The 26,572-nt window shown below is 36.1% G+C and overlaps 1 protein-coding gene across 1 annotated transcript; it reads right to left on the bottom strand.

Annotated features, from left to right (window-relative positions):
• Positions 1-3,690: 3,690 nt before the first annotated feature.
• On the bottom strand, positions 3,691-21,271 carry SLC27A6 (solute carrier family 27 (fatty acid transporter), member 6). Its single transcript, XM_009577014.1, has 10 exons — positions 20,794-21,271; positions 19,645-19,857; positions 18,670-18,828; positions 16,853-16,977; positions 13,041-13,235; positions 11,556-11,646; positions 9,175-9,373; positions 8,693-8,790; positions 6,755-6,885; positions 3,691-3,867 (listed from the first exon to the last, which is right to left on the bottom strand). Exons 1-10 carry the CDS (start codon positions 21,269-21,271, stop codon positions 3,691-3,693), a joined length of 1,866 nt encoding a protein of 621 aa, XP_009575309.1.
• Positions 21,272-26,572: the final 5,301 nt, after the last annotated feature.

Genomic DNA, 26,572 nt, shown 5'->3' on the forward strand with positions numbered 1-26,572 from the left:
GGGTGACTGAGCGCTGAGTGGTGCAGGTTGCCCAGAGAGGTGTGGAGTTTCCCTTCTTGGAGATATTTAAAAGCCATCTAGGCAGCTGGCTGTAGTCGTCTCTGTTGGACCAGAAGATCTCCAGAGGTCCCGTCCAGCCTCAACCATTCTGTGATTAAAAATCAGACTATTGCTTTTTTGTAAAATTCTGTGCATTGAAACTAGGAAAGCAAGTACCAGTAATGTTCAGAAATGCTACCATCTTGTGGTGCCTGAAATGACCAAATATACTGATAGCACTCTTACAGTGAACTTGTTACCCACACAGTATATAATTACATGTAGTGTCTACACGCCTGCTAAAACAAGTTTTCCAATTAGTTTTATGATTCCTTAGTACTATTGTAGTAATTTCTTTCAGTGGATTAGGTTGTTTTGGTTTTGAAATTAAATACCTTTTATTTTGCACAAATTATTATAAAAGATTATAAATGATCTATGGCTTAGTGGCATATAAAAGATCTGTTTATGAAACAAAAGGCTGTTCTACGACCTTCAGAAAGACCCTCAAAGCAGAATAAAAAGATTCTATGCTGTGGAGAGCTTACAATCGATGTGCTCCTTTTAGGGTTACATAATAATATGAATGTAGGGACTTGATAGCAGCTTATGTCTTTTATAACGCTTGGTAAAGACTTTTTCCTCATTGATTTTATGCTTCCACTAGCATGCCTTGGTGTCATATGACATCTAACCTTTGTAAGTATCATTCCCCCTGGCACTAAGTATTATGCCTTTATCTGTTTACATTATCGTTCTCAGTTACTAGAGAGATTTTCTTTATTTCATTAGAGACGATACATTAAAAATACATTTTACAAAAAATGTATATAGTTTGGGGTTCTTGATTACAATGTATAGAAAATTAAGCCAAAAGCTTCTAGTATTGTAGCTAAATATGATTTATAGTTAATATAAAATTATTGTGCTGGCAATTTGTTTCACTTGATTTAATGTGCAGCAGTTTATTGAAAGCAGTATGCTATATTAGGTGCAGTATTTATCATTTAAGTGCATTATTATATCTACAAAACTGTATTATATTAGAAGCTTTTTTGTATAGCTTCATAAGCACAAAATGATGCCTACTTTCTAAAAATGACTGTCACCTGTAGACCTTAACATATTTTTCTTGAGATTAATACATGATGATAGCAAGTTTTTATGAATAATGATAGCAAGTTTATATGAATAATGTAACAAATATTATTGTTCTTTTAAAACCAGGCTACGAATAAGTTATGGGGCTTCAAGTGTCTCCCTGTGAAACATTTCTTTGATACATTGTATGAATACTTCCAGTTATATTTCATACTCACGGTCAGTTCTATTATGTAAATTTTTTCTGGTTGACGTATGTGCAAGTGAATAAGCTACTGACTTTTAACTGTGCAGCCAGGGATGGAATTGTTGTCTTGTGCTCTTCTTTATTTTAACTTTTTCTGAAGAATGAATGTTGGGAAGGAATTGAATGTAGAGAGTTAAAGGGTGGGGGAGAAAGGATGAAATAACAGACAGACAGTGTTCTGTAGTATATCTCCATCATAAAAATAAAGCCATATAGGTGACCAGACTTCTGCCTGAGCTTTTGGGAGCTCTCCAGATGTTGCAGACTTAATTGAGTGTATTGGTATCACACTCAATTATTGGGATAGTCTTCATAAAACTTAATGGTATACATGTTTAGGGGGTGCATGTGTGTATATTTGTATAAAACTTTAGATGGGAAGAAAAATACAAGTGTTTTGTTTACAGTAGTCAGTTCAGAGCTGTCTCAACACTATGTCATGATCTGAAAATTGTTGACATTTTGGAAATCAGGTGTCAGCTTATAAGATGAGCTCTAGGTGAGTCTTATTGTTTTGTGTGTTAGAAGACCACAGTAGAAGTAGTTGGAGGAACCACTATATTCAAGAGTCATGAGTAGCTGATCCCTTCCTTTCTTGACACTAGGATGCCTAGAAATGGAGAGCTCTTAGCAAGCCATAAGAAGTTCATTGCCTCAGTCAAAGGAGATTTTTGGGTGTTCTACAGTCATATTTTGAATTCACACCATTGGAATTCCTTGGGCCCTCATCAAACCCATATTGTGCACAGTACTCTGCCTAGTCCACTAACGGCCAGTTCTTAAAAGTAAGAACTTGGAAGACTGTTTTTTTCATGGAGCTCTGCTTATCTCACTCCAAGCTCAGAAACCTTGTGTTTCGTGGGAGATGTCAATGTGCCATAGGTGTATGTAGTATGCTGGAATATAGTATGCTGTCCAGTTCTGTATACTTGTTTTATTTACCAGCTTCTAGATCTCAAGCAGCCCATTTCCAGTGGCTCTGTTAAGTCTTGTCACACACACTTCTCATAACTTTTGGAATGACAGAGGCACCATGATGGATCTTGAGAGATACACTGCATCATCAAGGGTTACAGGTCTTTATGATCATAACTGAGTTTGTTTGTTAATCAAATTGTTTCTTATGTTAGATAATGAGCTATTGTGGAGTCTAGCCAGCTTCTGTTCTGTGCTTCTACAATAGACCAATAGTGGTTTGGTCAGTTACCAGGTTTCACTACATTACGGCAGTAGTAGCAGTATTAGCAATGGTAGTAATAGCACACATGGAAAACCAAGAAAAAATAAGTCTTATGTTTGGGAAAAAGCTAACCATGCAAGTTTGTAAAATGGGCTCCAAATGGGGCAAGAATTAGCTTAATACAATCTTTTATTCATACAGACAAAAGATCAGGGAAATACACAGTAGAAAGATTTTCCCTCACATAAGTGTGGACTTGTTTGATTTCTAAATGTAATCAGATATGTACAGTCAAGCAAAGTACATCCAACAGGTGTGCTAATATTATATTCTCTGATCCGCCTGCAAAACTTTATAGCACTTTTTAACAGGTTCTAAGTGTTCACTTCCAGCAAAACGTGGAAGTTATAGTCATTTCTGTCCTGTTTTCATGAGAACTCTATTTCAGGAATATTACAATTGGTAAGTAAAGGAAGAGGTCATGTGCCAGCAGGGACAGATTTTTGCAAATAGTTTAATCTGTGTTAGTTCTGGTGTAAGTTGTGAAGAATAATGACCACTAAATACTACAACTGTATTTTGACATTGAATGTTTATTTTCCATAAAAATCTGAAATTGAGCATCACATAAAATATTGCAATTAAATATTACATAATATAATTTAAAAACATTGAACTGAAGTCTACATGCAGTGCTTGTGCAGTATTTTGTTTATGTTTCTGACTGCCCGTTTTGTATTTTATTAATGCCTATGAGATTATTCATTAATCATTTATGCATTCTAAAAGCAGAATCAGTATTATGATCTGAAGGAGTAAAATATTCAACTAAGTTAAGATACTGGTGCCTTAGAAAAAAATAATTTGAATCAGTGAGAAATGTAAAATAAAAATTTGCATGTGTGAGCCCCGGAACTAATATGAGCAGATGCAGTGCAGCTTACACAATGCACATAACTATTGTGGCTCTGTCTTATGAAGAGACAAATTCTATCACAGTAAGACTAATTTGATTATCTTACGTTTTTAGAACAAACATTGCATACTGGCTTTTGCTGAAATAATTGCAGGACTACATTTGAAATTTACTTTCTGTATTCTAGAGTAATTTTATTTGTATGCTTTATAAACGTATTTCACCAGAAACCACATTCTTGTATATCTCTCTTGTCAAAGGAATATAGGAATGTGCAGGTTCATGCATGAAGTACAGAGGTTCAGATATAATTTCTGGATTAAATCCTTCATTCACCAGATGCATTTTCTGATGCTTGAAAGTGGCAGTAATTTGCATAACGTCCTAAAAAAGAAATAATTCAAGTAAAGTGCAATATTCCATTTCAGCCTGTATCAGTGAAAATATGATGCAATTACTGAATAAAATGGATCATACAATTTTACTATAGAATGTCTTCAGTTAGACAGAATGATCTGATTCACAGGTGCAGTGAAATCTAAATCTAAATGCAGCTTTTATTTCTTACTGATTTCTCTATCAAAGCCACGTGCAAGCTTGCAAGTTTCTGTGTCGAAATAAGCATTTTCTTTAACTTTCATTAGTGCAGCTGATCACAAAATCTGTAGTTTATGGGATGCTTGGGTGATGCTCTGCAGAGAGCTGGCTGATTTTATGGCTCTCCTCTGATTTCCAACTGCTAAACTTCATTTAAGACATTAAATACAAATATGCCTTCCTGTGTTATTTTTCTGTGTAAGCAGTTGCTGTACAGCAGTTATTCAAATGCCAATTCATGAACAAGTTGCTCTGCACACAATAGTCAGCATATGAGAGCAGAAGTGGTATATAAAATAATCTCATTTAAAATGTGGCTCACATTATTAAAACACAATCTTCTCAAGCATTGTTATTACTTGTATGATGTTTTTAATACAGCCAACATTTTCTTTTTGTTCTCATGCTGAAACAGGCCACTTTTCAGTTTTCACTTGTTTTTCTCTCTTGACCTGTAACATGTCTGATTTCCTCTTCACACTGCTACTCCATTTCTACAACTCCTAGATCATTTAGTCTTTGGCTTCTGAGCTGAGACTGCTAGTAAGTTTGCCAGTTCATTCTCTCTTTTGGCAGCATTTATGATAGGAACCACACTTAGACCACCAAGTCATTTTACACAGACACTGAACAGCTGCCAGGTGGTAATAATGTTTTATCATTACCAAGTGAGATTGCTTCAAATTGAATAGCTAGCATGAATTTGTCTTGGTAATTATTTAAAAAGTTGCAATGATAAGATTAAAAGTTTAAAAAAGACTGTATTATGAATGCAGATTGCTGAGATTTTCTATTTAAATGATCCCCTGATGTTATTTTAATAAAGTCAGATTTTTCTACATGGAAATATGAATTTTGGAAAAAAAACCAAGCAAAACAAAACCAAAAAACCCAAACCAAAACAGAGCACAAATAATGCAAAACTGAAATCATTCCCTGGATGTTCTTAGAAACCTCTCCCTAATGTCTTTCTGCAAACAAGAAATGAAGTTAGCAAAAGTCAAGTGAAAAAACTACTATCTCAGAGCCTCAGAGTACTCTGGTTCTTTGCATTATTGTCCCTGGGCCTCTGCTGTTCTTCTAGAGTCAATTCAGAGAGGTTGAGAAGAAAACTCTCAGTCTGTCTGGTTTTCACAAAATCAGTCAACCATGGTTGCAAGTCATATTAGAAAGAGCCTACATATGGACTGCTGAAAAATTTTCAAGGCTGACTTTGTCTTAAATCCAATTTTGCGTGAGAATTTTATATTTTTGCGTGTCACACTTGATTAGGATGAACTCTTTCTCAAGACACATCTTTTTTTCCAGAAGGGACTTCATTTTCTGTCCACTCAGAAAATTGAGAGTTCAGCAGTCATCCTATTATCCTCCCCTAAGATGTTTTTGAACTAACATGTTTTTTATAATTTTTATTTTTTAATAAAATTGTTTTTACCTCCTTTAATAAGAATTTACATGTGTAAATATTCATTAATTAGTACTGATAGTATCTTTGGTAGTTAGCTCCCTTCAATTAGCTAAAAAACCCTTTAGTCAGAGAACACATAAGTGCAAACAGGTTTAATCAATTCTATATATATAGACCCTAGAGCTCCGTATAGATTTTCGTCATCTAATAGAACCATAAAGACAAGTCTGTTCCAAAGGTTTTTCCCAGAAGAGGGCACTGCTGTCCTGAGGCACCATAGATAGTATAACCTATGCTAACTGCATTTGAAGATACATTTGCTTAGTACAGTAATGTATTAGTGAAAAAATAGCTTTCCTCAATTCTTTAAAGTCTCTTAAAAATTACACTTCTCTCTAAATGTATACATTCTTTTTCTCTTCTTCCTCTCCAGTCTCACTCACTCTATTACATTCCCATCTTGTTCTCAATCAAATTTGTGCCTTTCACACAATTTGTCAATCTTTAGGGAGAGGCAAAACTGCCAAATGCCTCTCATCATCCCCTGACAGCAGAAAACTGTCTGCTACAAACTGTCAGAAGATATAATGTGGGGCCTTTTCCTGCTCTTTGCAGTTCATGTTCTCCTGTCCTGTTGCAGGTCATTCTGTGGGGACTACACAAGGGGTGTTATCCTTGCACTTAAGGTGCATGTTTAAAAAGAATTGTATCCCAGTTCTGCTTTTATACTCTAAAGCATGTGGGTACATTTTAGTTCTCAGATTATGAGATCTTCACTGTATTTATCTTACTATCTGTTGCAAAGACCTAGATATTTCTTTGATGCTTTGTCAGTAACAGTGAATAATAATCACTTCAAGAACAACCATATTAGGAAAAGGTTTTATATGGATCATGTCATCCTTTTATAAGAGGACACTGTTACGTGTAGTGTTACCCATGTGCATCTGCTTAGTCTTCCAATGGCTAGAAGAACACACTAGTTAAAGATGAAAAGCTTTGAAACAAAATCCAATTTTTCCAAGTTATTAATCACATCTAGGATTTTTAGGTATGAATGGATACTTAAAACAAAGTATAAGTTTAATTCATCAAATATTTGTTTAACTTCATAATAATAGCAAGAATAATTCAGACTAGTATTACCTTTTGTGTTTCAATTCTTGAAACTGTTCATAAATTAATTCCTGCATTCTATGATTGTAGAGACCAATTTTCAGGTCAGACAGAAGATAAATACAAGTAGGAGGCAACTGATTGTCTTACCATGATTCTCACAAAGCGTGGTTGGGCATAACTTGGAAGGAAGTCCACAACATGCTTATAAAGTCTTTCTCCATTAAAGGGTTGGTCAGGTTTAAGCACAATAGCGGCCATCCCTGTTCTTCCTTCATAGTCTAAGAAAAATTGAAAAATATTATGACAAGTAAGAGTGTATGTGAGTCTTGTATGACATTTGGAGGGATTTAGTATTGGTCAGAGTAACTATTTTGATACTGTGAAATATCTGCCCTATCCTCTCAGACATCATTGAGTATAAGATACATGATACTTTATATTGGAAAACTTAAAGTTACTTTCAGAGTTTTTATTCAATTAAAAGAATGTCACCGACTTATTTTTATTAGGAATTCTGTATGGCTGGAAGCTGGCTGCTAGGTTTTCTTCCTACCTTGCTCAATCTTAACATTGGTAACATAGTGACCTAATGAAATCAGAGTGACTGTTAGTTCAATAAAAAGCTGAACGCAATTCCCCAAGGACTAGTGCAAAAGATGCACATAGACATGTATGAGACTGTACTTGGTCTATATAAAGTCTAGTGGCTATTGTACATTGTATAATCAGTGCTGAGTGTTTTCTGCTCTACTCCACAGACATATTAGTGCCTCTTAGTAAATTACAAGCAGCAAATTATGTTTGATGTGAAAACAGAAACAAAACCCTTTTAAAAAAGATGTATCAAACATAGTTCCTGCTTTTTGTTTGTTCAAACACAAGGAAAAATGCCAAATGGAGAAAACATCTAAATTAGAAGAATGAGCTGCCATGGTTAAATCTGTTCAGAATGAAAGAGCAGCTTTGAGATGTGGCCAAGGCACTGCAAAGACAAAATATGGGTGTTCCTTTTTCATGAAAATTAACTTGCAGTTGTTTAATTGGTAATATACTATAAAGTTTGTTTTGGCAATATTTGAGACTCAAGTTGGTTCAGAAATATGAAAGACTATCTAGATTTTGCTAACACAGCAACCAAGCATGAATGTGATTCTTAGGCTTTTGAGGTTTTGTTCTGATGTGCGATTTACTGCCTGAGATAGCAATAGCTCCAACTGTAGATGAAAATGAGATATGCTTTCCAACTTAGGTTACAGTTTTATTTGCATGCACTTGAGGATGCCATATCTCACAAATTAACATATTGGCATTTGACAGCCACCTGCTGATCAACCATTCAGATTATGGCCTTTTGTTAATTTTATTTTCATATATCCTCTTTCTTTGAATCCATTGTGTCTCCCATCTCTCAGTGCTAAGTAGTAGCTTGTCTCTTGATAGCTTCTTCTTCATGTGACTAGTTTCTTTTAATACTAGACTTTGTTTGCCTTCATCCAAAGGGAACATAGAACAGCTATTCAGCACCACAAGAAAGTTTGCCTTCCTCAAACTGTTCATTCAATGGATGCACCTTCTGAGCAATTTTCCACCTCATCTTGTAATTTGGTTGCCTAGAGTTTTTCAGCATTGTATTGTATATTTTTATGAAGCACCATATATGACTGGGAACATTCCAACTGTGAAAAAATATATATCTTCTAGAAATGTACTTACAAGATAGTGACAGGTGTTTCGGACATGTCATCTTTTAATATGCCCCCAGTTTTACCATTTTTCAGATGAAAGCCTGTAGCCTAAGAGAAGTCTTCTGTTGTTGTTAACTTTGTACTTCTCACATCTGTGTTACGAGTTTTAATTCATCCCGATGTTTCTGCCATTCATTACAAAATTTCAGCATGTCATGTTTATTAACTACAGCATTTTATTGAAACTGAAATTTTAAAGCACTGTAGGAAAGTCCGAATTGCCTAGTTGATACCATTTATTTCCTTACATGTAAGTATGCATTCTGTTGCAAGAACAGAAACGATAGAGTAGGAAATTAGAATTTCATTTTATATTCTCAAACTATAGGGAGTGTCTTACTTTTTATGCTTACACCATAAACATTAACTTCTTGGACAAAATCCATCATACCAATGATCTCCGCGACTTCTACAGTGGCAACATTTTCTCCTTTCCACCTGTTGAAAATATTTTTTAAAATAACATAGATATTAGCTAAAAAAACTTTTATTCTATACATGGCTATATGTGATGGAGCACTACTTATAATGCGGACTACCGTTATTCTTAACTGAAGAGTGTAGACAGATAAATCCTATTCTGATTTAGTGCCATCTCATTTGATACCCCAAACTGAAAAGAAATAGAAGTCCATTTGACTCAAATTTGAAAAATTCTACTGTGTCGGTGTGAACTTTGGTGGACTTTGATTGCGATCCGTAATGTTTCTGTTAAAACAAAATTGATATTCATCAGGTTCAAGTCTGACCTGTGTCATCCAATCCTGCATATGTATGATTTCTTCCAAGCTCACTGGATTTACTGTTAACCCTCTACTGTACCTGAAAGTGTCTCCCACCCGGTCAGTGAAGTAGAGGAAGCCATCCTCGTCCATCACTAGGAGGTCTCCTGTGTTAAAATACACATCTTCTTTCACAAACACATTACGCAGGAGTTTCTTTTCTGAGGCTTCGTTATTTCCAGCATATCCAGAAAATGGGGCATCCTGAGTAACTTGGACAACTAGAAGACCAGGTTTACCTGCAGGCCATGAAAAGGGGATGCAAAACCCTGTATTTACAGTGAGCTATTTAGAACATAAAGTATCATATTAAAAATCTTTTGGAAAGCCACATCTGTTCGACTCATCTTATTGCTACATTTCCATAACTATTTCCTGAACAGCAGAAATAGGTGAGCGGAAGAGGGAACATAATTTTGCTTCCTTCTCTTCTGAAAAGCTAGACCTTAGGGAAGAGTTTTTTTGGAGTACGGTGTACATCACTTACCATGAAAAAGCATTTGCCCAATGAAAGGATGACTCTTCTGTCATTTGAAGAGGGTGCTGATAGTAAAACAATACACATGGGGGCAAAACATAATGCCTAACCTTTTGTGCTTTATGTTTTTCTGTCTGGAGGACAGGGTTACTACTGCTCTCAGCACTGTGCTGGTGTGGAAGTGCACATTGTAACCCATAATGTGCCTGGGCCTCTGAACACCAGGGAGTGCCTGGAGTCTGCAGCATATCCCTACTGGGCATCACTCCTTGTTGCTGACTGTATGAATCCCATTTTTATCAAGGGCAAAACTTCCATTGACTTCACTGGAATTGGGTCAGAATGTCCTTTTAAAATGCTTTTTTATTATTCTGTATCTATGATAGCTACTGGCATATTTCTCAGTCTGTTCCTGAGGTTAAAAGACATTTCCATCTTCTAAAGATTTTTATTCCTTCTGTTTTTCCTTCAACAGATGTATGGAGATGTTTTCAATCAAATATAGTTTTCTTCATAGGTGTATATCTGCCTTTTATATTCAATCCTCTCTATTGTCTTGAACTCTAAATGTGCAAAGTGGAATGAAAGCGCATATTCCCATTCGGAAGAGGAGCTGGCATCGCTGCAAATAGGGTGCATGCTTTATAAAAAACCAAACCAAAAATGTTGAATTTATAAAAAGAGTTGTCCTAAGTCCCAGTCAATTTTACAGGATGATTCTCTATTCCAATTTGGGAATTTACTGTCATTACTGTCTCACATTACATCGAGTGATGGCTTCAGAGTTATGTAAAAAATATGTGTAACAACCTGCAAAATTTTTCTAGTTGTGTCATGAAACTGAGCATTTTATCAATTTCACTGAGAAACCAAGAATTTTTGTCCAGTTTATAATGTAATTGTAGTGAGAAAGCAAGCTTTTTTCAAGAAAAAAAAAAATCATTCTTTTGCTTCATTTAGATATTATCAGCAAATAACGTATTATCAGAAATAATTAATAATTGCTACTTTGGTTTCCAGTACTACTGCCAGAATATAATATATTAATAGAAATAACTAATAATAATTGCTGCTTTAGTGACCAGTACTACTATGTGTCATTAAGATCTGACATTAGCATGACAAATATCATTTAGGTCAGCTGTACAAGCCTCTTTTTTGCCTTCTGGAATTTAAACCTAGTGATGTTAAAGACTTTTTTCCCAGAACTGTTAACTTTGACACACATAGATTCATGCGTGAGTACACAGACACACAGATATTTAATGTGACTTTAGTAAAATGCAGTGCTATGTCTTTTGTGAAAGTCAGTTTTTAGGATTTTTCTTAAAGATATTCTCAGCTGTGAGGCCATCCTATTTTCAGCCTGGGAGCTTCAGCTCTTTGAGTAGGAGTATTCCATTCTAAGTAGGAGTTTGGCAATTCTACGCAACTCTAGGTACTAAACAGTTAAATCTGTTTGGGTCACTAAATGTGAAAATATGAAAAATATTATTCAGATTTTGAAATGGTACTGTCCTTCCTCAGAATTTTAAATTTGGAAATTAGAAAGCATCTGTAAACATCTGATCTCAGAACACAGCATATCTAGGAATTACTGTGTCCATTTTATTTGGGAAAAAAGCAGCACTAAGAAATCTGATTTGTTCAGGAATATGAACAAGTTTTTGCAGGTGAGAATAAAAACATTCTGAGCCCAGAATATTGATTATGTTCTTATATTATTGTATTTTTGGATATCTGGGTATGTTATAAATATCTGGATATGTTATTTGGTATATTAGCAATAGATCCCAATTTGGATCTATTGATAATATATTTTTCCTGTGTCATTTTCAAGTTCTAAGTGTATGTCAAGAACTGTTGCTTACAGAACAGAGAGTTAATCCCTGCCCCAAAATATCACCATCTAAATTGAGGTATCTGTTAGTTAGTTTCCTTACCTATGGGTGCTTTCTTACACCTTCCATTTTCATCCTTCATAAGTTCTTGTTTCCAGACATCATATTTCAACAACTCAAAAGAATGTAGGAACTAAATAAAAAAAGTACATATGCATACTTAAAAACCTCACTGTCTTAGTCACTTTCCAGTTGTTCTGATAAAAATTGCTCTGAGTTAATGGATAGTACCCTATTGACTTTGGAACATTTGGAACAGCCTGAAATATACTGACAGTATTCTGAGAAGCAATTGTCAGAAAGTGTTCATATCATGCTAAGCAACACTAAGTATACATATACAGATGAAGTGTTCATCTCCTTATCGATAAAAGAAATCCATTGATTTGGAGTATGGTCAAATTCAAATCATTTATACAAAGTAAAATGAAATAGTGCTTTTGATCAAATTTTCAATTTTGCTTTAAAACGACCATCTATTTCTAAGTAGAGGCTTAACATTACTGGAATGCAAATCAAGAAGATTCTCTGACAAAAAATCCAAATTAAATTTACAGACATCTCAAAAATTACTCCAGCCAGATCCAAGTGGAAACTTACAGCTCAATGATTGATTTAGGCTTTCTTGCCTTCATCCCCTGTCCACACAGTTAAGATTGCTAAAAGATCAAAAGCATTGCAGAGTTGTTATTATGGGCATGGGAAGGCATTTTCAGCATCTCAGATTAAAAGCAGAAGTCATTTGGAAGTCATTAATCTGGTTTTGATGTTTACTGATCTGAATCTTTAGTATCACTTGAACAGTATTTTATTGTAGTATAATGTTCATGATTCACAAAGAGTCTGTACAAATAGGAAAAGCATTTGAGAATGTCAAGGCATTTTTATGGGTGGAAGATGTGTATCTTCAATGAGAGTTTCAACAGTAGTCATATATATATCTTGAGATTTATATTTTTCTCCTTTATTTGCTGAGCATTTTGATTTTTTGTGTTTTGCTTATCTTATTTCAGAGAAGAAAGTGTGACGCTGGTTTTAATGAGTGAAGATGCAGTCAAAGAGTAAATTTGTCTAAGTTTGCTCTGGAACATGTATCTCCTGATTCATACCAAAAGTCAAATCAAAACTGATTTCTGCCTCATCACTTAATATCTGTGGTTTTTCAGGATGATAAGTAACCTTCAACAAAAAAATCATTGATCAATCCTGTGGATAGGCACTTCTATAGAGTCAAGGGGTTTTTTTATATTCTGGGGAAAAAGTAGGATACACAAAGCAGTACCTTCAGCTTCTGTGGAATTGTTCTGTATATTTATTCTAGCTTCACAATATATGTACAGAGAATAGAGTCAAGTCAGGGGCTAAGAATAAAGTTTCTGTTTCCATGAAACAAATTTTGCTACATCTGGACTGTAATAAGCAGGTTCTTCCTTGTACACTTTCCTGCTCTTTTTAATTTCTGCCTTTCATCTGCTTTTTTTTGGTTGGCTGGTTAATTGGTTGGTTGGTTGATTTGATTATATTTACCTTTGAAAAGATGCCAGCACGGCCCACAGCTCCTATTTTATTAGTATAGTTCAAGAAACTAAGATTTCCTTCTGTGGATCCATAGAATTCAAATATTTTAATTGGGCCAAACCTCATCAGAAATTTTTTCCAGACAGCAGGTCTGATACCATTTCCTAGAGCAATGCGCACTTTGTGAACTCTGTCCTCTTCTTTCTGTGAACAGCCAAAAAGAAACATTCTGCAGCTAAGAGAAGTGGGTTTAAATACCTAGAGTTGATCTAAAATTTTCTAATAGAACAATTTTGCTTTAGAAACTGCCACTTTGACTAAAACACTTCACAGAAGGGTATTCGTTTTGTGAAAATCAAAGAGAAAATCATCAGAATTCTTGTTGGTCTGAGGTTGAAGGATTTTTGCAAGGTGAAAACTTTTATTTCTGTAGTTCTTCTTTGTATTTTCATTTATAAATTCTATAAATAAGTTGTATATTACAAAGTTTAAAAGAATTATTTTATCTTGAAAATGTAAATAAATAGGTTTTAAGTAAGTGCCATTTCCCATAGAATGGAAATTCCTTTCTGAATGAAAGAAAGGAGTTTTTCTGCATAAATAAAATCATGTCTTAGAAAACACTTGTGACACACTATGGTCAGTTCTACATGTAATGAAATTTCGTAGTATATTTTACACATCTGCCATGTTGCCTAAGGAACCTGAAAAACCTAAATAAATAGGTTTTAAGTAAGTGCCATTTCCCATAGAATGGAAATTCCTTTCTGAATGAAAGAAAGGAGTTTTTCTGCATAAATAAAATCATGTCTTAGAAAACACTTGTGACACACTATGGTCAGTTCTACATGTAATGAAATTTCGTAGTAAATTTTACGCATCTGCCATGTTGCCTAAGGAACCTGAAAAAGTAGCAGAATGACTTCAAGCTCCTTACCATATCTCATATGATTAAGTGTAGTTTTAAATCTTAAATCCAAATTCAAAAAAGATGGTAATCAAATCTGCAGTCAAAATGTAGTTGTTATCATGTCATTGTTACATGTCAGTTATGTCATTATTGTGGCAAACTACTGAAACTAATGAAATTTACTACGTAAATGTTTTCTGCATTGGGCCAGACTGCTCAACACCCTATATATAGGTCTATAGTCAAGACTGCCTATGGAAAAGCCCTCACTTTTTTTGGAGATGTAGTTAGGATTGAGTGGTTAAGTTACTGCCATGGCTGAATGACAGTGGAAAATAAAATATTTCAATAAAATCATTTCAGGTCTACAGGAATGATTTCTTCAAACCAAATAAATGCATTTTGTTTCCATTTCAGTGTTATTTTAAACTTTAAAAATTGTAAAAATATATTTGATTTCTAAATAATATTAAGGTGATTTCAAAATGGAACATTGCCTAAGAATTACACTGAAATATTTTAGCAGAATCAGTGTTTCAACCTTTTCATCTTTAAAAATATTCACATAAAATTGTTTTGTGAACTCTGGATTAACAGACAATTTCATTTGATCCAGAACTGCATTTTGTGGTGGATAAATTATTTGCCACAATAGGATCAGCTGTAATGCAGACTAAACTCCACTTGTTAAAAACAGGAGTGGTGACTTCCCTGCTTCTGCTTAATGAGCTCTGTTTTCTTTTGCAGTTTTAATGGTAAGCCTGAAGAAATAGCATGATTTCATCACATGCATGTGATCAAACCCAATTACAAACCAGTTGGCAGGCTGGTTGGGAGAGTTACTTCGTGCCTAATATTGTCCCTTCTTCAGCACCTGGTCTTCAGGATGAAATAATGGATTTTTTTTTTTTTTTTCCCCCAAAATAGTTGGTGAAACTCTAGGACTTAGAGTAAATCTCAGGAGCTTCAGAGATTATAAGCATAGGAGAAACTGTTATGCTTACCTTGTTTCATCCCTGGTATAACAATCTGCAGGACTCCCCTGCATTACCTCGAATTTTAAAATATGTTTATTTCAAAAATTGTGTGGTTCTCTTTAAAAACATTCCTTGACATACATTCTGGGTTTTTTGTTACCTTCTACGGGGTACTGTGTTTAAAATCTAATTCCAATAGGTACATGGATGCTGGGTTCCTGTAGACGTATTTCGTCAGAGAGTAGTGTCTAGAGTCTCTGTCTACATGAAGAAATCCAAGAGTGCCTCCTAGTTCCCAAATCCATGTTTTTTCTCAATTTCAGTGTGGGACCTAGGCATGCTCTGTGAAAGGAGGTAAGGACAGACATCCTGGATATGACCTAGAGCATACTCCAACAGGACCCTCATCTAGGCAGCTGTAGTCCTGGGCAACACCAGGACTGCTGTGCTCTGGCATGCCATAGCGCAAGACGTCTAGGTGAAATGTAGCTGGCTGGCTTATTAACCTGCACGGGTTTCTTTTACTGTGGAAAAACCTGTGCGGTACACCAGAGGTTATGTGTATTATAATTCGGTAAGATACCTGATCGTGACAGGATTCTGTGTTTACCCTGATCCACTTCTGTTGGCATTCTCACCTTCCTCAACTCAGCTAGGCCGTCTTTTTGTTTTTCCCTCTTCTTACCAGTTGCCAGTTAAATATCAATATCTTCTCTGTTAAATTCTTGTTATTGAGCCAAGTAAAGAGAGTTCTTCCTGCCTTTTGCTGCAGGAGAGACATTTACACAAGAAGTTTGGCTTAGCTAATTATTCCTTTGTTTTTTTGATCCATGGACTACTGACATAATGTTTGTACAGACTTGAGTTCTAGCCAGCAGCTTTCCTGGCTTGTTCCCTCTCATACTTTTTTGTCTTTGACCCCTCTCCTACATCCGGACCACACAATAATAAGTCTCTGTTCAAACCAGCTGGATTTTCTCAGATGTTCCCTTGTTGCTAGTTCTTGTGCCGATCTCTGCCCAATGCAGTTGGAGATCATTTGAACCTTGTGCTTGTACATGATGTTGTCTGTGGTAGGTAGGAATACTTCTTGTCACCTCCCTTCAGTAACTTCCTAACTCCCAAGTATAAAATTAAGAAAATTAACCAATCTTTTCCACTATCATGGAGAAACAAGTGTTGCAATATAACCAATATTTTCAGACTTGCTTTTCTGCTGCTGCTCTGTTCGATGGCATCTTACTTTTGTCCAAAATCTGATCATAGTTTATATCCCATGTTCTTCAGCACTGTTATCCCATGGGCGACCAAGATTTTGCACCACACTATTAGTACTATGGCTTTATACAGATAAGTTTATCATCACATGCACAGCCATGGAATAAAATGTGCCTTTGGACCACATCTTCAGAAAAAAATTTAAACAAACAGGAACTCATTCAGCAATTTCAAAGCCATGCAAAAATTACTTATCAGCCATTAAATACTGAATAGAGTATCCTTCTCTTAATAAGTAACTACTCTGGAACAGTGCAGTACAGGTGGTTAATCATTTAATCTGGTTCATGCTCTCATTTGATCACTGAGTCCAATAAAGCTTTTACTGCTTATACCTTTTCCTTACTGACCTGCCACTTGCCTGTCACTCAGATGAAAAGCTAACAAGCTTAGCTTTACAGAGGAATTTATGTTAGTGTCTGAGCATAACTGTCCCATCTTGCCAGGCTTGTTTCTGTGTAACCACTATATTTGCTGATAGAAACTTGATTGCTTTCATAGAACTACAAGGAACACAATACCCAAATTTTGTATACACTGGAAAAAATCTATAAAACATTAAAAATACTATACCATTGAGAAATGGGTAAATCTATGCAACTTATAAAATATAAATTTGCTGTATTTTAAAGCTGCATTTGCAAACAAGAACTTACACTGGGCTGGTTACAGAGGTAGCGACAGAGTTCTCCTATGTACAAAAACACTGTAGCATTGTATTTTCTACAGTCATTCCAAAACTGGCTAGCAGAAAATTTCTTCTTCAAAACACAAGTTGCTCCTAGGTGATGAAAACAGATGAGAAAGTTTAAAAAAAACTTTAAAATCTATTTTGTCTTCCACCACTGTTAAAAAAAAGTTGTCATTCTCTTAATTCAACTAATGATAAATTCAGCTATTTAAATAAATTATAAGCTATTTCCAGCAAGATCTTTCTGTGAATGAAGCCTTTCACACAATGAAGCCTTTCTTCTTTTTCTGAGTATTAACTAAAAACTTACAATATCAGAAGCAGTAGAAGCCAACTTTTTAGTTGTCTCCAGTTGTTAGGAATAGGTCAAAGCCTAACCATTTTGTTTCTCTCAAGATGGTGACTGGTGTAATGTTGAAAAAAGAGAGCTTGGGATGGGGGAGAAGGTAGCTTGCAGCTTCTCTATTTGTGTGAGAAGTGGTGGAAGCGAAACCAGCTCAGGGTCCCTATTGTTTCTGTCTCACTCCCCTTTTCCTGTTTCTTGTCAGCTCATCATTTTCAATTTTTTGTTTCTGTGGCCCTGAAGTTCCTTCAGAGGTTTCCATTCCAAAAGCCACCTCATCCTAGACCTCTCATGTCTGCCACCCTGTCCCTTTTTCACAGTTTTTTCTAAGTGTTGTCAACCAAGAATTTACAAATTTCCCTATTTCTATCCTTTCCACAATTCCTTTTTGCCTGAGTCCTGTTTGTCCCACATAAAGCTTCCCAGTGCCTTCCAAGTTCTGAATCCCTTCTAATCCACTTGATCCTAGCCTGCCAGTTCCTCCTTGACCCAGATACCATATCATGCAAGACTTGAAGCCCTCTCAGAACTCTTCAGCCTCATTCACCTCAAAGCCTTGTCATTTGAATCCCCAGAGTCCCCATCTGAATGGCCCACCTAAGAAAGCTGTTACTCTACTTTTTATGTTCCAAGACAATTCATAGCTTCAAACCTTTTTATACACTACTTTTCCCATCCCTTTTGTGTTTCTGTTAGGCAGCAGTCTTGTTATCAGTTGCTGTAGCCCAGCATGCCTGCCCATGCTATTCCTGAAGAAACAAAGCATTGAAATGGCTTTTAGAACAGTTCAGATATATACTTACCATACCAAAAACCAGCATCTGGGCAAGACTCTAAGGACACGAGAGGAGGACTTATCTGAAAAAATATCTGATTGCTAGCCCTCTACAAATACCTTCCATTACCAGAATCAAAAGGGGACGCTCCGTCATTCTTCCTTTCCTTCACTTTAATATCATGAATCTAATTCTGTGGATGTTACTCAAATATGTGACTCAAAAAGCTCCAAAACACCTTTAGTTCACCTTATTCTGAAAGTTAGTTAAAGCTTCCACAATGCATTTGTAACTTCTGACTCTAAAAATCAAGACTGACTTCTCAAACGCCTATGTGAATGCCCTTTTAGAATTTTGGTGTAGGATACAAGTAAGATTTCAGGTTAAACCTATGGAACATATTCAGTGGTATTAGCAATACTCAAGTCATGTTATGTTGAATCTATGCAACAGTTGGTGTCTGCTCTCAGCTTCCAAAACTATACTATGCATATATCTTAGATATTGTTTGCAGACTGGAGAAAGTGATAAAAATGAGAAAATGACAAAAGTCTATTGGTAGACATAATATTTGAGTTACTTACTAAAAGGAGTTACTCATCAAATAATAAAATGTTACAGCATTCTGTAGTTAATGAAACTTCACTAGAAGGTAAATATTACCTAATTCAATGCATCCACCTATGCCAAGAAGAGAAGCACTGATGTGGTACAAGGGAAGAGTGAGATACATAATATCCTGCGAAACTGCACCACACTGAGTAAATGCTAAGCAGGCAGATAGAGCTCTTAGATGAGTGATGATAGCAGCTTTTGGGAAACCTGTCAAAGGGAAAACAGCAAATAATTATAAATGTACTGCTTGCATCAATAATTTTGCTGCAAACAGAATTGTTTGCAATGTACAGGGAGAATTGTCTTTTCTTCTGACTCTTTGTCTGTCCTATCCTTCAGTCTTTACCTCATGAGTATATCTCCTTAGTCTCTCAGGTTCTTCAGTCTTTTTGCCTGAAAGGCTATTTAATCCTCTCGTCGGCTTTGTCTGGGGGGAGAAAGTCCATACCCTCCACAGGCGAGTGCAGACCGACTGTGCATACAGCGTTCCCTCGCCACAAAGCGAGAATGGGAAAGCTTCTGAAGAGCCCCTGAACCACTCAGCTGCTGTTTGCAATAGGAATAACTTTTACAGAGTTTTTTGGCTTGACTAGAGGAAGGATTCCCCTTTCCTTCCCAGTGAAATAAGGTGAAGCTTCATTATTAAGGCCAGTCTCAGAGGAAAAGTTTTCTCCCAAGGCCCAAGCACTTGCGCTGGCCATGTTTATTTTTAGTATAGACCTGTGAAATTCTGTCACTGTGGAATCTGAGCAGCTGTTAGAGACTGACTTTATTGGCCTTATATTTAAGAAATAAAGTTCAGCCATGGAATATCTATGTGAAAATTCACTAACTGGAATTACGCCCTTGTTATGCCAAGGCAAAAATGGTTTAAAGTGTACTATGCTTTAACTAAATGGATTCCTCCCTATCTTGACTTAAAAATTCAAGTTCTGTCTTTTCATGTGCCTGACTTGTTGCTCAATTTATACTACCTTAATTTTCAGAGAGCTACAGTTGTACTTTGTCGGTACACATCCTCACCTGTACTTCCCGATGTGAAGATATACATAGCTGTGTTTCTTGTGTTAGTGACAACCTTAAGGTGAGATGGAACAGGGTGCTCTGGCACCTTGTCTAATTTGTCTGGTATAGTGTGAACATGCTGGAAAGGAGAACTGGTGCTCATCAGCCAGACAGCAACATTATTTTCCAAGAGATGAAAAATAAATTCTTTTTCTATTGATCCCAAACAATCTGCAAAGTTAAAAGAATTACATGCTTATTATTAAAATAATTACATCTACAGACCTGATTACCTGTATTGGAATTATATACCCTACCACTGCATACAGTGAACATACCACAGCCTGCAGCAGGACTAACCCACCTATTGGACAGTGAAAAAAATCATGATGTTTAATTTCCCTATACTTCTCACATGGCTTTAATTGTAATAGGTCAAACTCCCTGATCTTACTTGGTGATGCTAATATATAGGATTTAATTTAATCAGTATATTATAGCATTTGTTTTAAAGCTTGGTACACACCAACTAGTGAGCCCTCATGGGTTCATATAGAATTATGGAAGTATTGCCAACCTGTATTAAAGATGGGAAAAGAGGAGTACAAATGTTAAATAAATTGCCCAGTATTACATGATATGTGAGTAAAGAGGGCCAAAATTACAGCTCAACATGCTGTACTCTTTGCTCCAAGCAATGCTACTTTGGGACCACCACTTTAAAGTAGTTCTAAAGTAACCATAAATTCATATGTGAAAATTTTGAGCTGAAGGAAATCACCACTAACAAAGGGAATCTGAGTCTTCCTGTAGTCAGTGGAGTTGTATCTACATAAGCCAATAAATAGAAAAGGAAATGAGATGATGCTAAATTATGTCCCCAGGCTGTTCGCTTGCTGATGCATGATTGTTTCTGCTGGTACATTGTTCAGTACTTGGACAGTTTCAGATTTAAGCCTTTTATTATACTAATTAATTCCACGTATTTTTGGTGCTTATACACTTGAAATTTAAACAGGACTATCTCTTCCCCCTCTTTTTTAGCCAACATATGTGTATGTATACATGAAGCACTTGCAGCTATGAATGACTCTGATTTTTTATTTTTGATAAAAAGCATAAAGCAGTAGAAAGTCAGTAGTAAGTCAAACACCATACAGAAATTACCTTCTCCTATCACCAGTGCTTTTGCTGCACACGTATTAATGCAGTGCAGGAGGGATCTAGAATGGACATTGAAGTTGAGAAAAGCCACCACGCAGCCCAGCTTGGCCAGCCCAAACCACACATAGATGAAATCAGGTCCGTTTCCCATCAGCAGGGCCACAGTGTCGCCTTTTTTCGGATTCCCATAGTGTAGGAAGAGCTGCGCTACCCTGTTACTCCTCCTGTCCACATCCTGATAGGTGTGCACCTTCCCTTCATAGATGAGGAACGGCTTGTGGGGAATCTTTCCCACTCTCTGCATGAAGAGGTCAATTATGGAGAGAATTCCATTGCTTGCCCGTTTCTTTACCATTGCTTTTAACCTCTTCCGCCTCAAGAAGTAGATCAGATCTTCCCAGAAATATGGGAAAAAAATCTTCAGAGAGACACACAGCACCACTATTCCTCCAGCAATTGTCGAAAGCCATGTGCATAGCATGCTTGGGGAGGAAGTAATAGATTAGCTATTTCAGAGATATAAAATACAATACATTAATATAATTAATACTGAGTTTTAGGACAGAGACTGGAAGTTAATAAGCTAATTACAATTCCACCAATTAATTTGAGAACTTTGTAAAATACCATATTGGAATTCACTAGAATACAAAGGCCCAGAACAATATAAAAAAGAAAAAGGGAGTAAAAAGTAAAAAAGATTGTGCGGTTTATAAGGACAGAGGAGTTCGTTCAGAGTAAAGATGTGGCCAGGGTGACAGCAGAATAAAAAAGACATTGACAATTGAATACAAGCTAGAAATTTAGAGATTTAGAAAGTATCCAAAGAACAAATAAAAAAAGATATAAACTCAGGAAACAATTTGACAGTTTTTTTTTTTAACTTGAAGTCAGAATTTTGTCTAGATTGTTTATTGTGCCATGGCAAATCCTAAAAAAAGATGGAAACAGTTAAATCACATGCTATCATATGTATATTATGAAAGTATGTTAAGTAACATGCATACGTAAGATGCATCAAATACGGTCTTCTTTGCTGCCTGAGTTGTTTTTTTGGTCCAATAGAATTCGAGACCATCATCTAATCCTCCACAGGTTTGAACAGTCTCATGAACATACACAAATTTCATGCAATACACTGTGAACCTTTGGCATCTTCTGAAATAGCCAGTTTTCACCTCAGTTTTTTCTGGCATTTGCAATAAATGGTGATTAATAACTTTGCATTATTTATATTACTTTCATTATTTACAATCAAAGTCTCATTATTTACCCTGAAATTTCAAACAAAATAATGCACAAGCACATACTAAGATTTGGAAAAAACCTTTATAGCATAATAGTTATTAACTTTGTTAATGCAACCATTAATTGCCATATTTTCAAAAGGTCATAGAGTAGGATTTGTAAAGATCATGCAAGATCCCTACAACTTCATATGTGTAACATTGACCAGTCTCCTTTTTAAAGTTTCAGCTATGATTACTACAAATATTTGAAACACCTTATGTGGCAATCTAGGGTTCAGGAACACTTCAGCAGTCTGGAAGGCTTTTCTAAATGATGTAGCCTCCACTCTGTTGTTTAGAAATATTTTCCCACCAAGCTGTACTTTTGGTATGTTCATCAAGCTTGTTTACATTTTTAAAAATATTCAGTGAATATACTACCTTGTGGATTTTTTGCAACAAGCAGGATCTTGTATGTACTGTAAAACATATGTAATGTTGTATGGGTAAAAGAGTAGCTTAAAAATGAAAGCATTGTGGCATTAATTGCATACAAACATATAAACTAAGTTAAAGTATGTAATGCATGACATTTTAAAGTTCTAAACAAAATTTTTAAACCCATCACTTTCTGAAATCTCTAGTTTGTAAAGTGACATTCGTAGTTGTTCTGAAGTCTGCTGATTATTCTTCTTTATTATGTCATGTCACATATCAGGCCAATTTTTTTTTCCTTTTCTATATTAAAAAAATGAAAGTAGCTACAAGTTTACTCTTACAATAGATGTGCCATTAAAATACTTTCTGTTTCACTTCATATAGCTTCCGCATTGACTTTCTGGCTTTCTCAGAATGTTGTTATTTACTGGCCAAGAGCACTAACAGAGGACCTCATGACTTTCATGGCTATTAAGTTCCCCTTGACTATGACTTGGAAATGTTTGCTAATTTTTCTTTGTCACATGTACACGCATGCAAGATTCACTATTGCTCCAGACAGTGAATTTAGCTCTGGGGGAAGTCTAAATGGCAGAGTTTATAAACTGAACCAATAAACACATAGACAAAATCTTAAGAGAAAATAAATAAAAGGGATGATGACCTAAGTCTAGGCTCAGTCCTAGTTTTCTTTTAGGCAAGATCAAGATAAATAATAGGCTGGCTGTAGCATTCTTATATTACTTCTATTGCCAAATATAGCCAGTAAAAAGACTAAAGCAGGCTACATGAAACAATTTTGGTCTTCAGAGTTGTTTCAGGATTAATTTAGATTCACCCTTTTTACACTTGAACGTTCATGGAAAGGCCCACCAATCCCTTGTTTTGGAATTGTTCAAGCAAAACACTGTTTATGGGGCAGAAAAATTAAGCATAAGTTAAACAAAGGAAATGAAAGAAAAAATGTAGATAGAGAATAGATGGAGAAGAAAAGGAGTGAATATTAGAAAAGAGTGACTATTAAGAAAAAGTATGTACTTTTCTGAGTGAGACTGTAGTCAGTCAGCTGCAGTCCAGAAGCCATACTGCCATGACCTGCCCTATGCCTGGAATGACGAGCCTGGTACCTGCTTTTGGCTGCAGTATCCTGGCGGTACCACCTAGCTTGCTTTTGATTACTGGACTTCAGGATTCTTCAGACATTCACAAAAGGTACGTGCACAGGAATTTAATCCACACTCCAAACGAAAGAACTGCTCGTGACAGTGAAATATTTTCTTAAATCTGGACAAACTCAAGGCATTTTGGAAAAAATAATTATTCGTACACTGTGATGAATAACTTACAATTTAGCTGTAAATGCAAACAACTCAGTTGTTCCCAATCTTATCAAAGCTTAATTTGTAGTCTAAGCAAAACCTTTGTATTCTTCTTACAATATCTTCTACGGTCAAGTTTTGGCATGGTTTGGTTTGGGGTTTTTTTTGTGAAGGCCCTCTGTCAAAGTACGAGGTAAGTGCTTGAAATCTGACTGTGTTATCTCTCCTTTGCGTTCTTTTCGCCAAGTTTCGCACTGTGGAATTTTGCTGCATGTGTATCCAGATTTGTATCTCTGTATGGTCAGAAATAAACTTACTTATTCCAATGAGTCAGTATGCTCTGGGATATTTTCCCTGAACTCTTGGAAAGGCCATTTGAGCAATTAGCTTGAAATAACTGAGTAATTCCTTCAGCCTTGTTTTAATTAATGGGCAATCTGGTATTTCCAGTCCTTAGTCTTCATTTACTTATCTGACGAGAGTCATTCTATGCCAAAAAGTATTACTCTAATGAAAACTGACTGCTCTCTCTTCTCAGTCTGAACTCCCTTTCTCTTTGCCTGGCTCTGGTCCGGGATTATTCTCTTAGAAAAAAGGAAGACAAAACAATGGAGCTGCCACCTCAGACACAGAGCTACTACATGTCCACAGCTTCGCAGACGCGTGCAGAGTAGCTCTGGGAGGCAGGGGACGTACTGGAGAGAGAAAGAACACAGGAAGCATTCAGTCAGTTAAAGAGCAGGTAGGACTATCCAGATATGTTTTCCAGTTCCAGGGAATGTAAGCAGCCCTGTGTGTTGGCCCTGATGTCAAGTTCATGTTCTAGTTCTCTGAGTTACCTGAGATGTCTCTGAGATACCTGAGATACATACCCTTTATGTAATTGCCCTTATAGTTAATATTACAATGACCCTAGAAGTGCGTATGAGACTAAGTCTTTCTCATACAAACTTTAAGTAGTGATCCATGTAGTTGCCCAAACTTCTGATGTGGAAAAAATATATTTTCACGATACAAATAGCCCTTTAATAGCCTTTTAATAGCTTTAGTGTTTTGAACAGTTACTACAGAGCCTCTGCTTTGAAATTTGGAAATACAAAATTGCAACTGAATTCAGGAAAAATGGTCACAAGCTCACTGGTTTTGGTTTGTCGGGGTTTTTTTGTGCTATAGAGTCAGAAAATGGGGAAACATAGAGTTTTGTTTACTTACTCTCTCTGCTTTGTTCCTCTTTGTTTCTTTTCAGCTTTTCCCCTGCAATCACAAGGATTGAAAACGTTTCCTTTTAATGAAAACTGAGATTCTTAAGTATTTCTGGGTATTTAGAGCTTGAGCTTGAAGAAAAACACAAAAGACTAAGAAAGTAGTCAACAGTATCGAAATGCACAATTAACTGTTTTTCAGTATTTAGGCTACCACATGAATAATGACAAGCAGGGAAGGTTTCCAAATACAGTGAGCCCAAACATCCACTAAGAATTCAAGAGAATATTCTGTTTTCTAAGTAATCTGCCAGCTTTTTCGGTAAACAACATGCTACCTTTGCTAAAAGCAATCTAATCAATAGGCAGCAAAAGTTCAGTTTTGAAGCTCACCATACTGTTTCATTAATAGGAATAGATTAAGATGTTTATCTGATTGAGGCAGAGAGACAGAGAAGACAACTTTAGAAAAGTGTAATGAAAGGAAATAAAAGGAATGAGTCTAATCTGACTTCAGATACATACAGTGGACATTGTTTTGTGTAAATAATCAGAAATTACCTCTAAAAGAAATGCAAACATTATAACAGCTAAATTTTTAACCAGGGCTTTTTCCAGCATCTGAATGATAAGTAAACAAATATTTTCTTACCAACTTTTTGATTTTATGTTTTGATTAGTGTCCTGTATTCAGTTAGATCTTTTCTGCCTCTGTGTATTACTCGTAGGAAGGTTGCATGGGTAATCTGAATATGTTCGTTTTATCCAAGCAGATGTTCCCTTGAAGCTCCACACTCGTAATGTTTCACCGGTGACTGCATGCCTAGACATACACCTAAAGACTCCTTTCTGTCTCCTCGATATCCCAGGTCTCCTGTTCTGTAGCTCCTCAGCTTTGCAGCTATCTTCAAGCATGTAAGTGAAAAGAATCGGACACTGTATTTTGGAACACAGTGTGTTTGCTGACTGTATTGAAGTTAATTATTAAAAGAGAAAGAAGTCAGTTATGCTCTGCTAGTTTATATGCTTAAAAGGACCATAAACAGCAAGACATAGAGTTATACCAAAGGAAAGGACTAATCTGTTGAAAGTCTGTTCCAGTGTAAAAGAAGCAGTTTAGTGATATTTCTGTATACTCCTAAACACAATACATTCAGTGTACGGCAAACATTTCTATAGCATTTGTCTCACATTGTCGTATATTCTCTGGAATAGCTACAAAAGCCTGATTAGGTTAATAATATTTTCTGATTAAAACATTTTTTAAGTTTAGTCATACAAAACTGAGAGGACATTCTTGTTATAGAATGTAAATGCTGAACCCATCATTTGGTGATGTCACTGTCCATTGCTCTGGGACATCACAGCGGGCCATCGTCAATCATGGCGCTCGCCCCGGCAGCGCTGCGGCCCCAGCACGCACGTCTGGAGTTACTGCAGCGCCAGTGCCCACTCCATCCCCCATCTCTTGTCTTGTGCTCGGCATCGGTGTTTCACACCCATCAGCGAGGCCTTGGCCGTGTCTTCCCAGGGCCCCGTCAGGCCGCTCGGGCCCCGGGCAGACATCTCCAGGCCCATGCAGCAAGAGGGTTCA

Source organism: Fulmarus glacialis, unplaced genomic scaffold, assembly GCF_000690835.1.
Source record: "Fulmarus glacialis isolate BGI_N327 unplaced genomic scaffold, ASM69083v1 scaffold41310, whole genome shotgun sequence".
NCBI lineage: Eukaryota > Metazoa > Chordata > Aves > Procellariiformes > Procellariidae > Fulmarus > Fulmarus glacialis.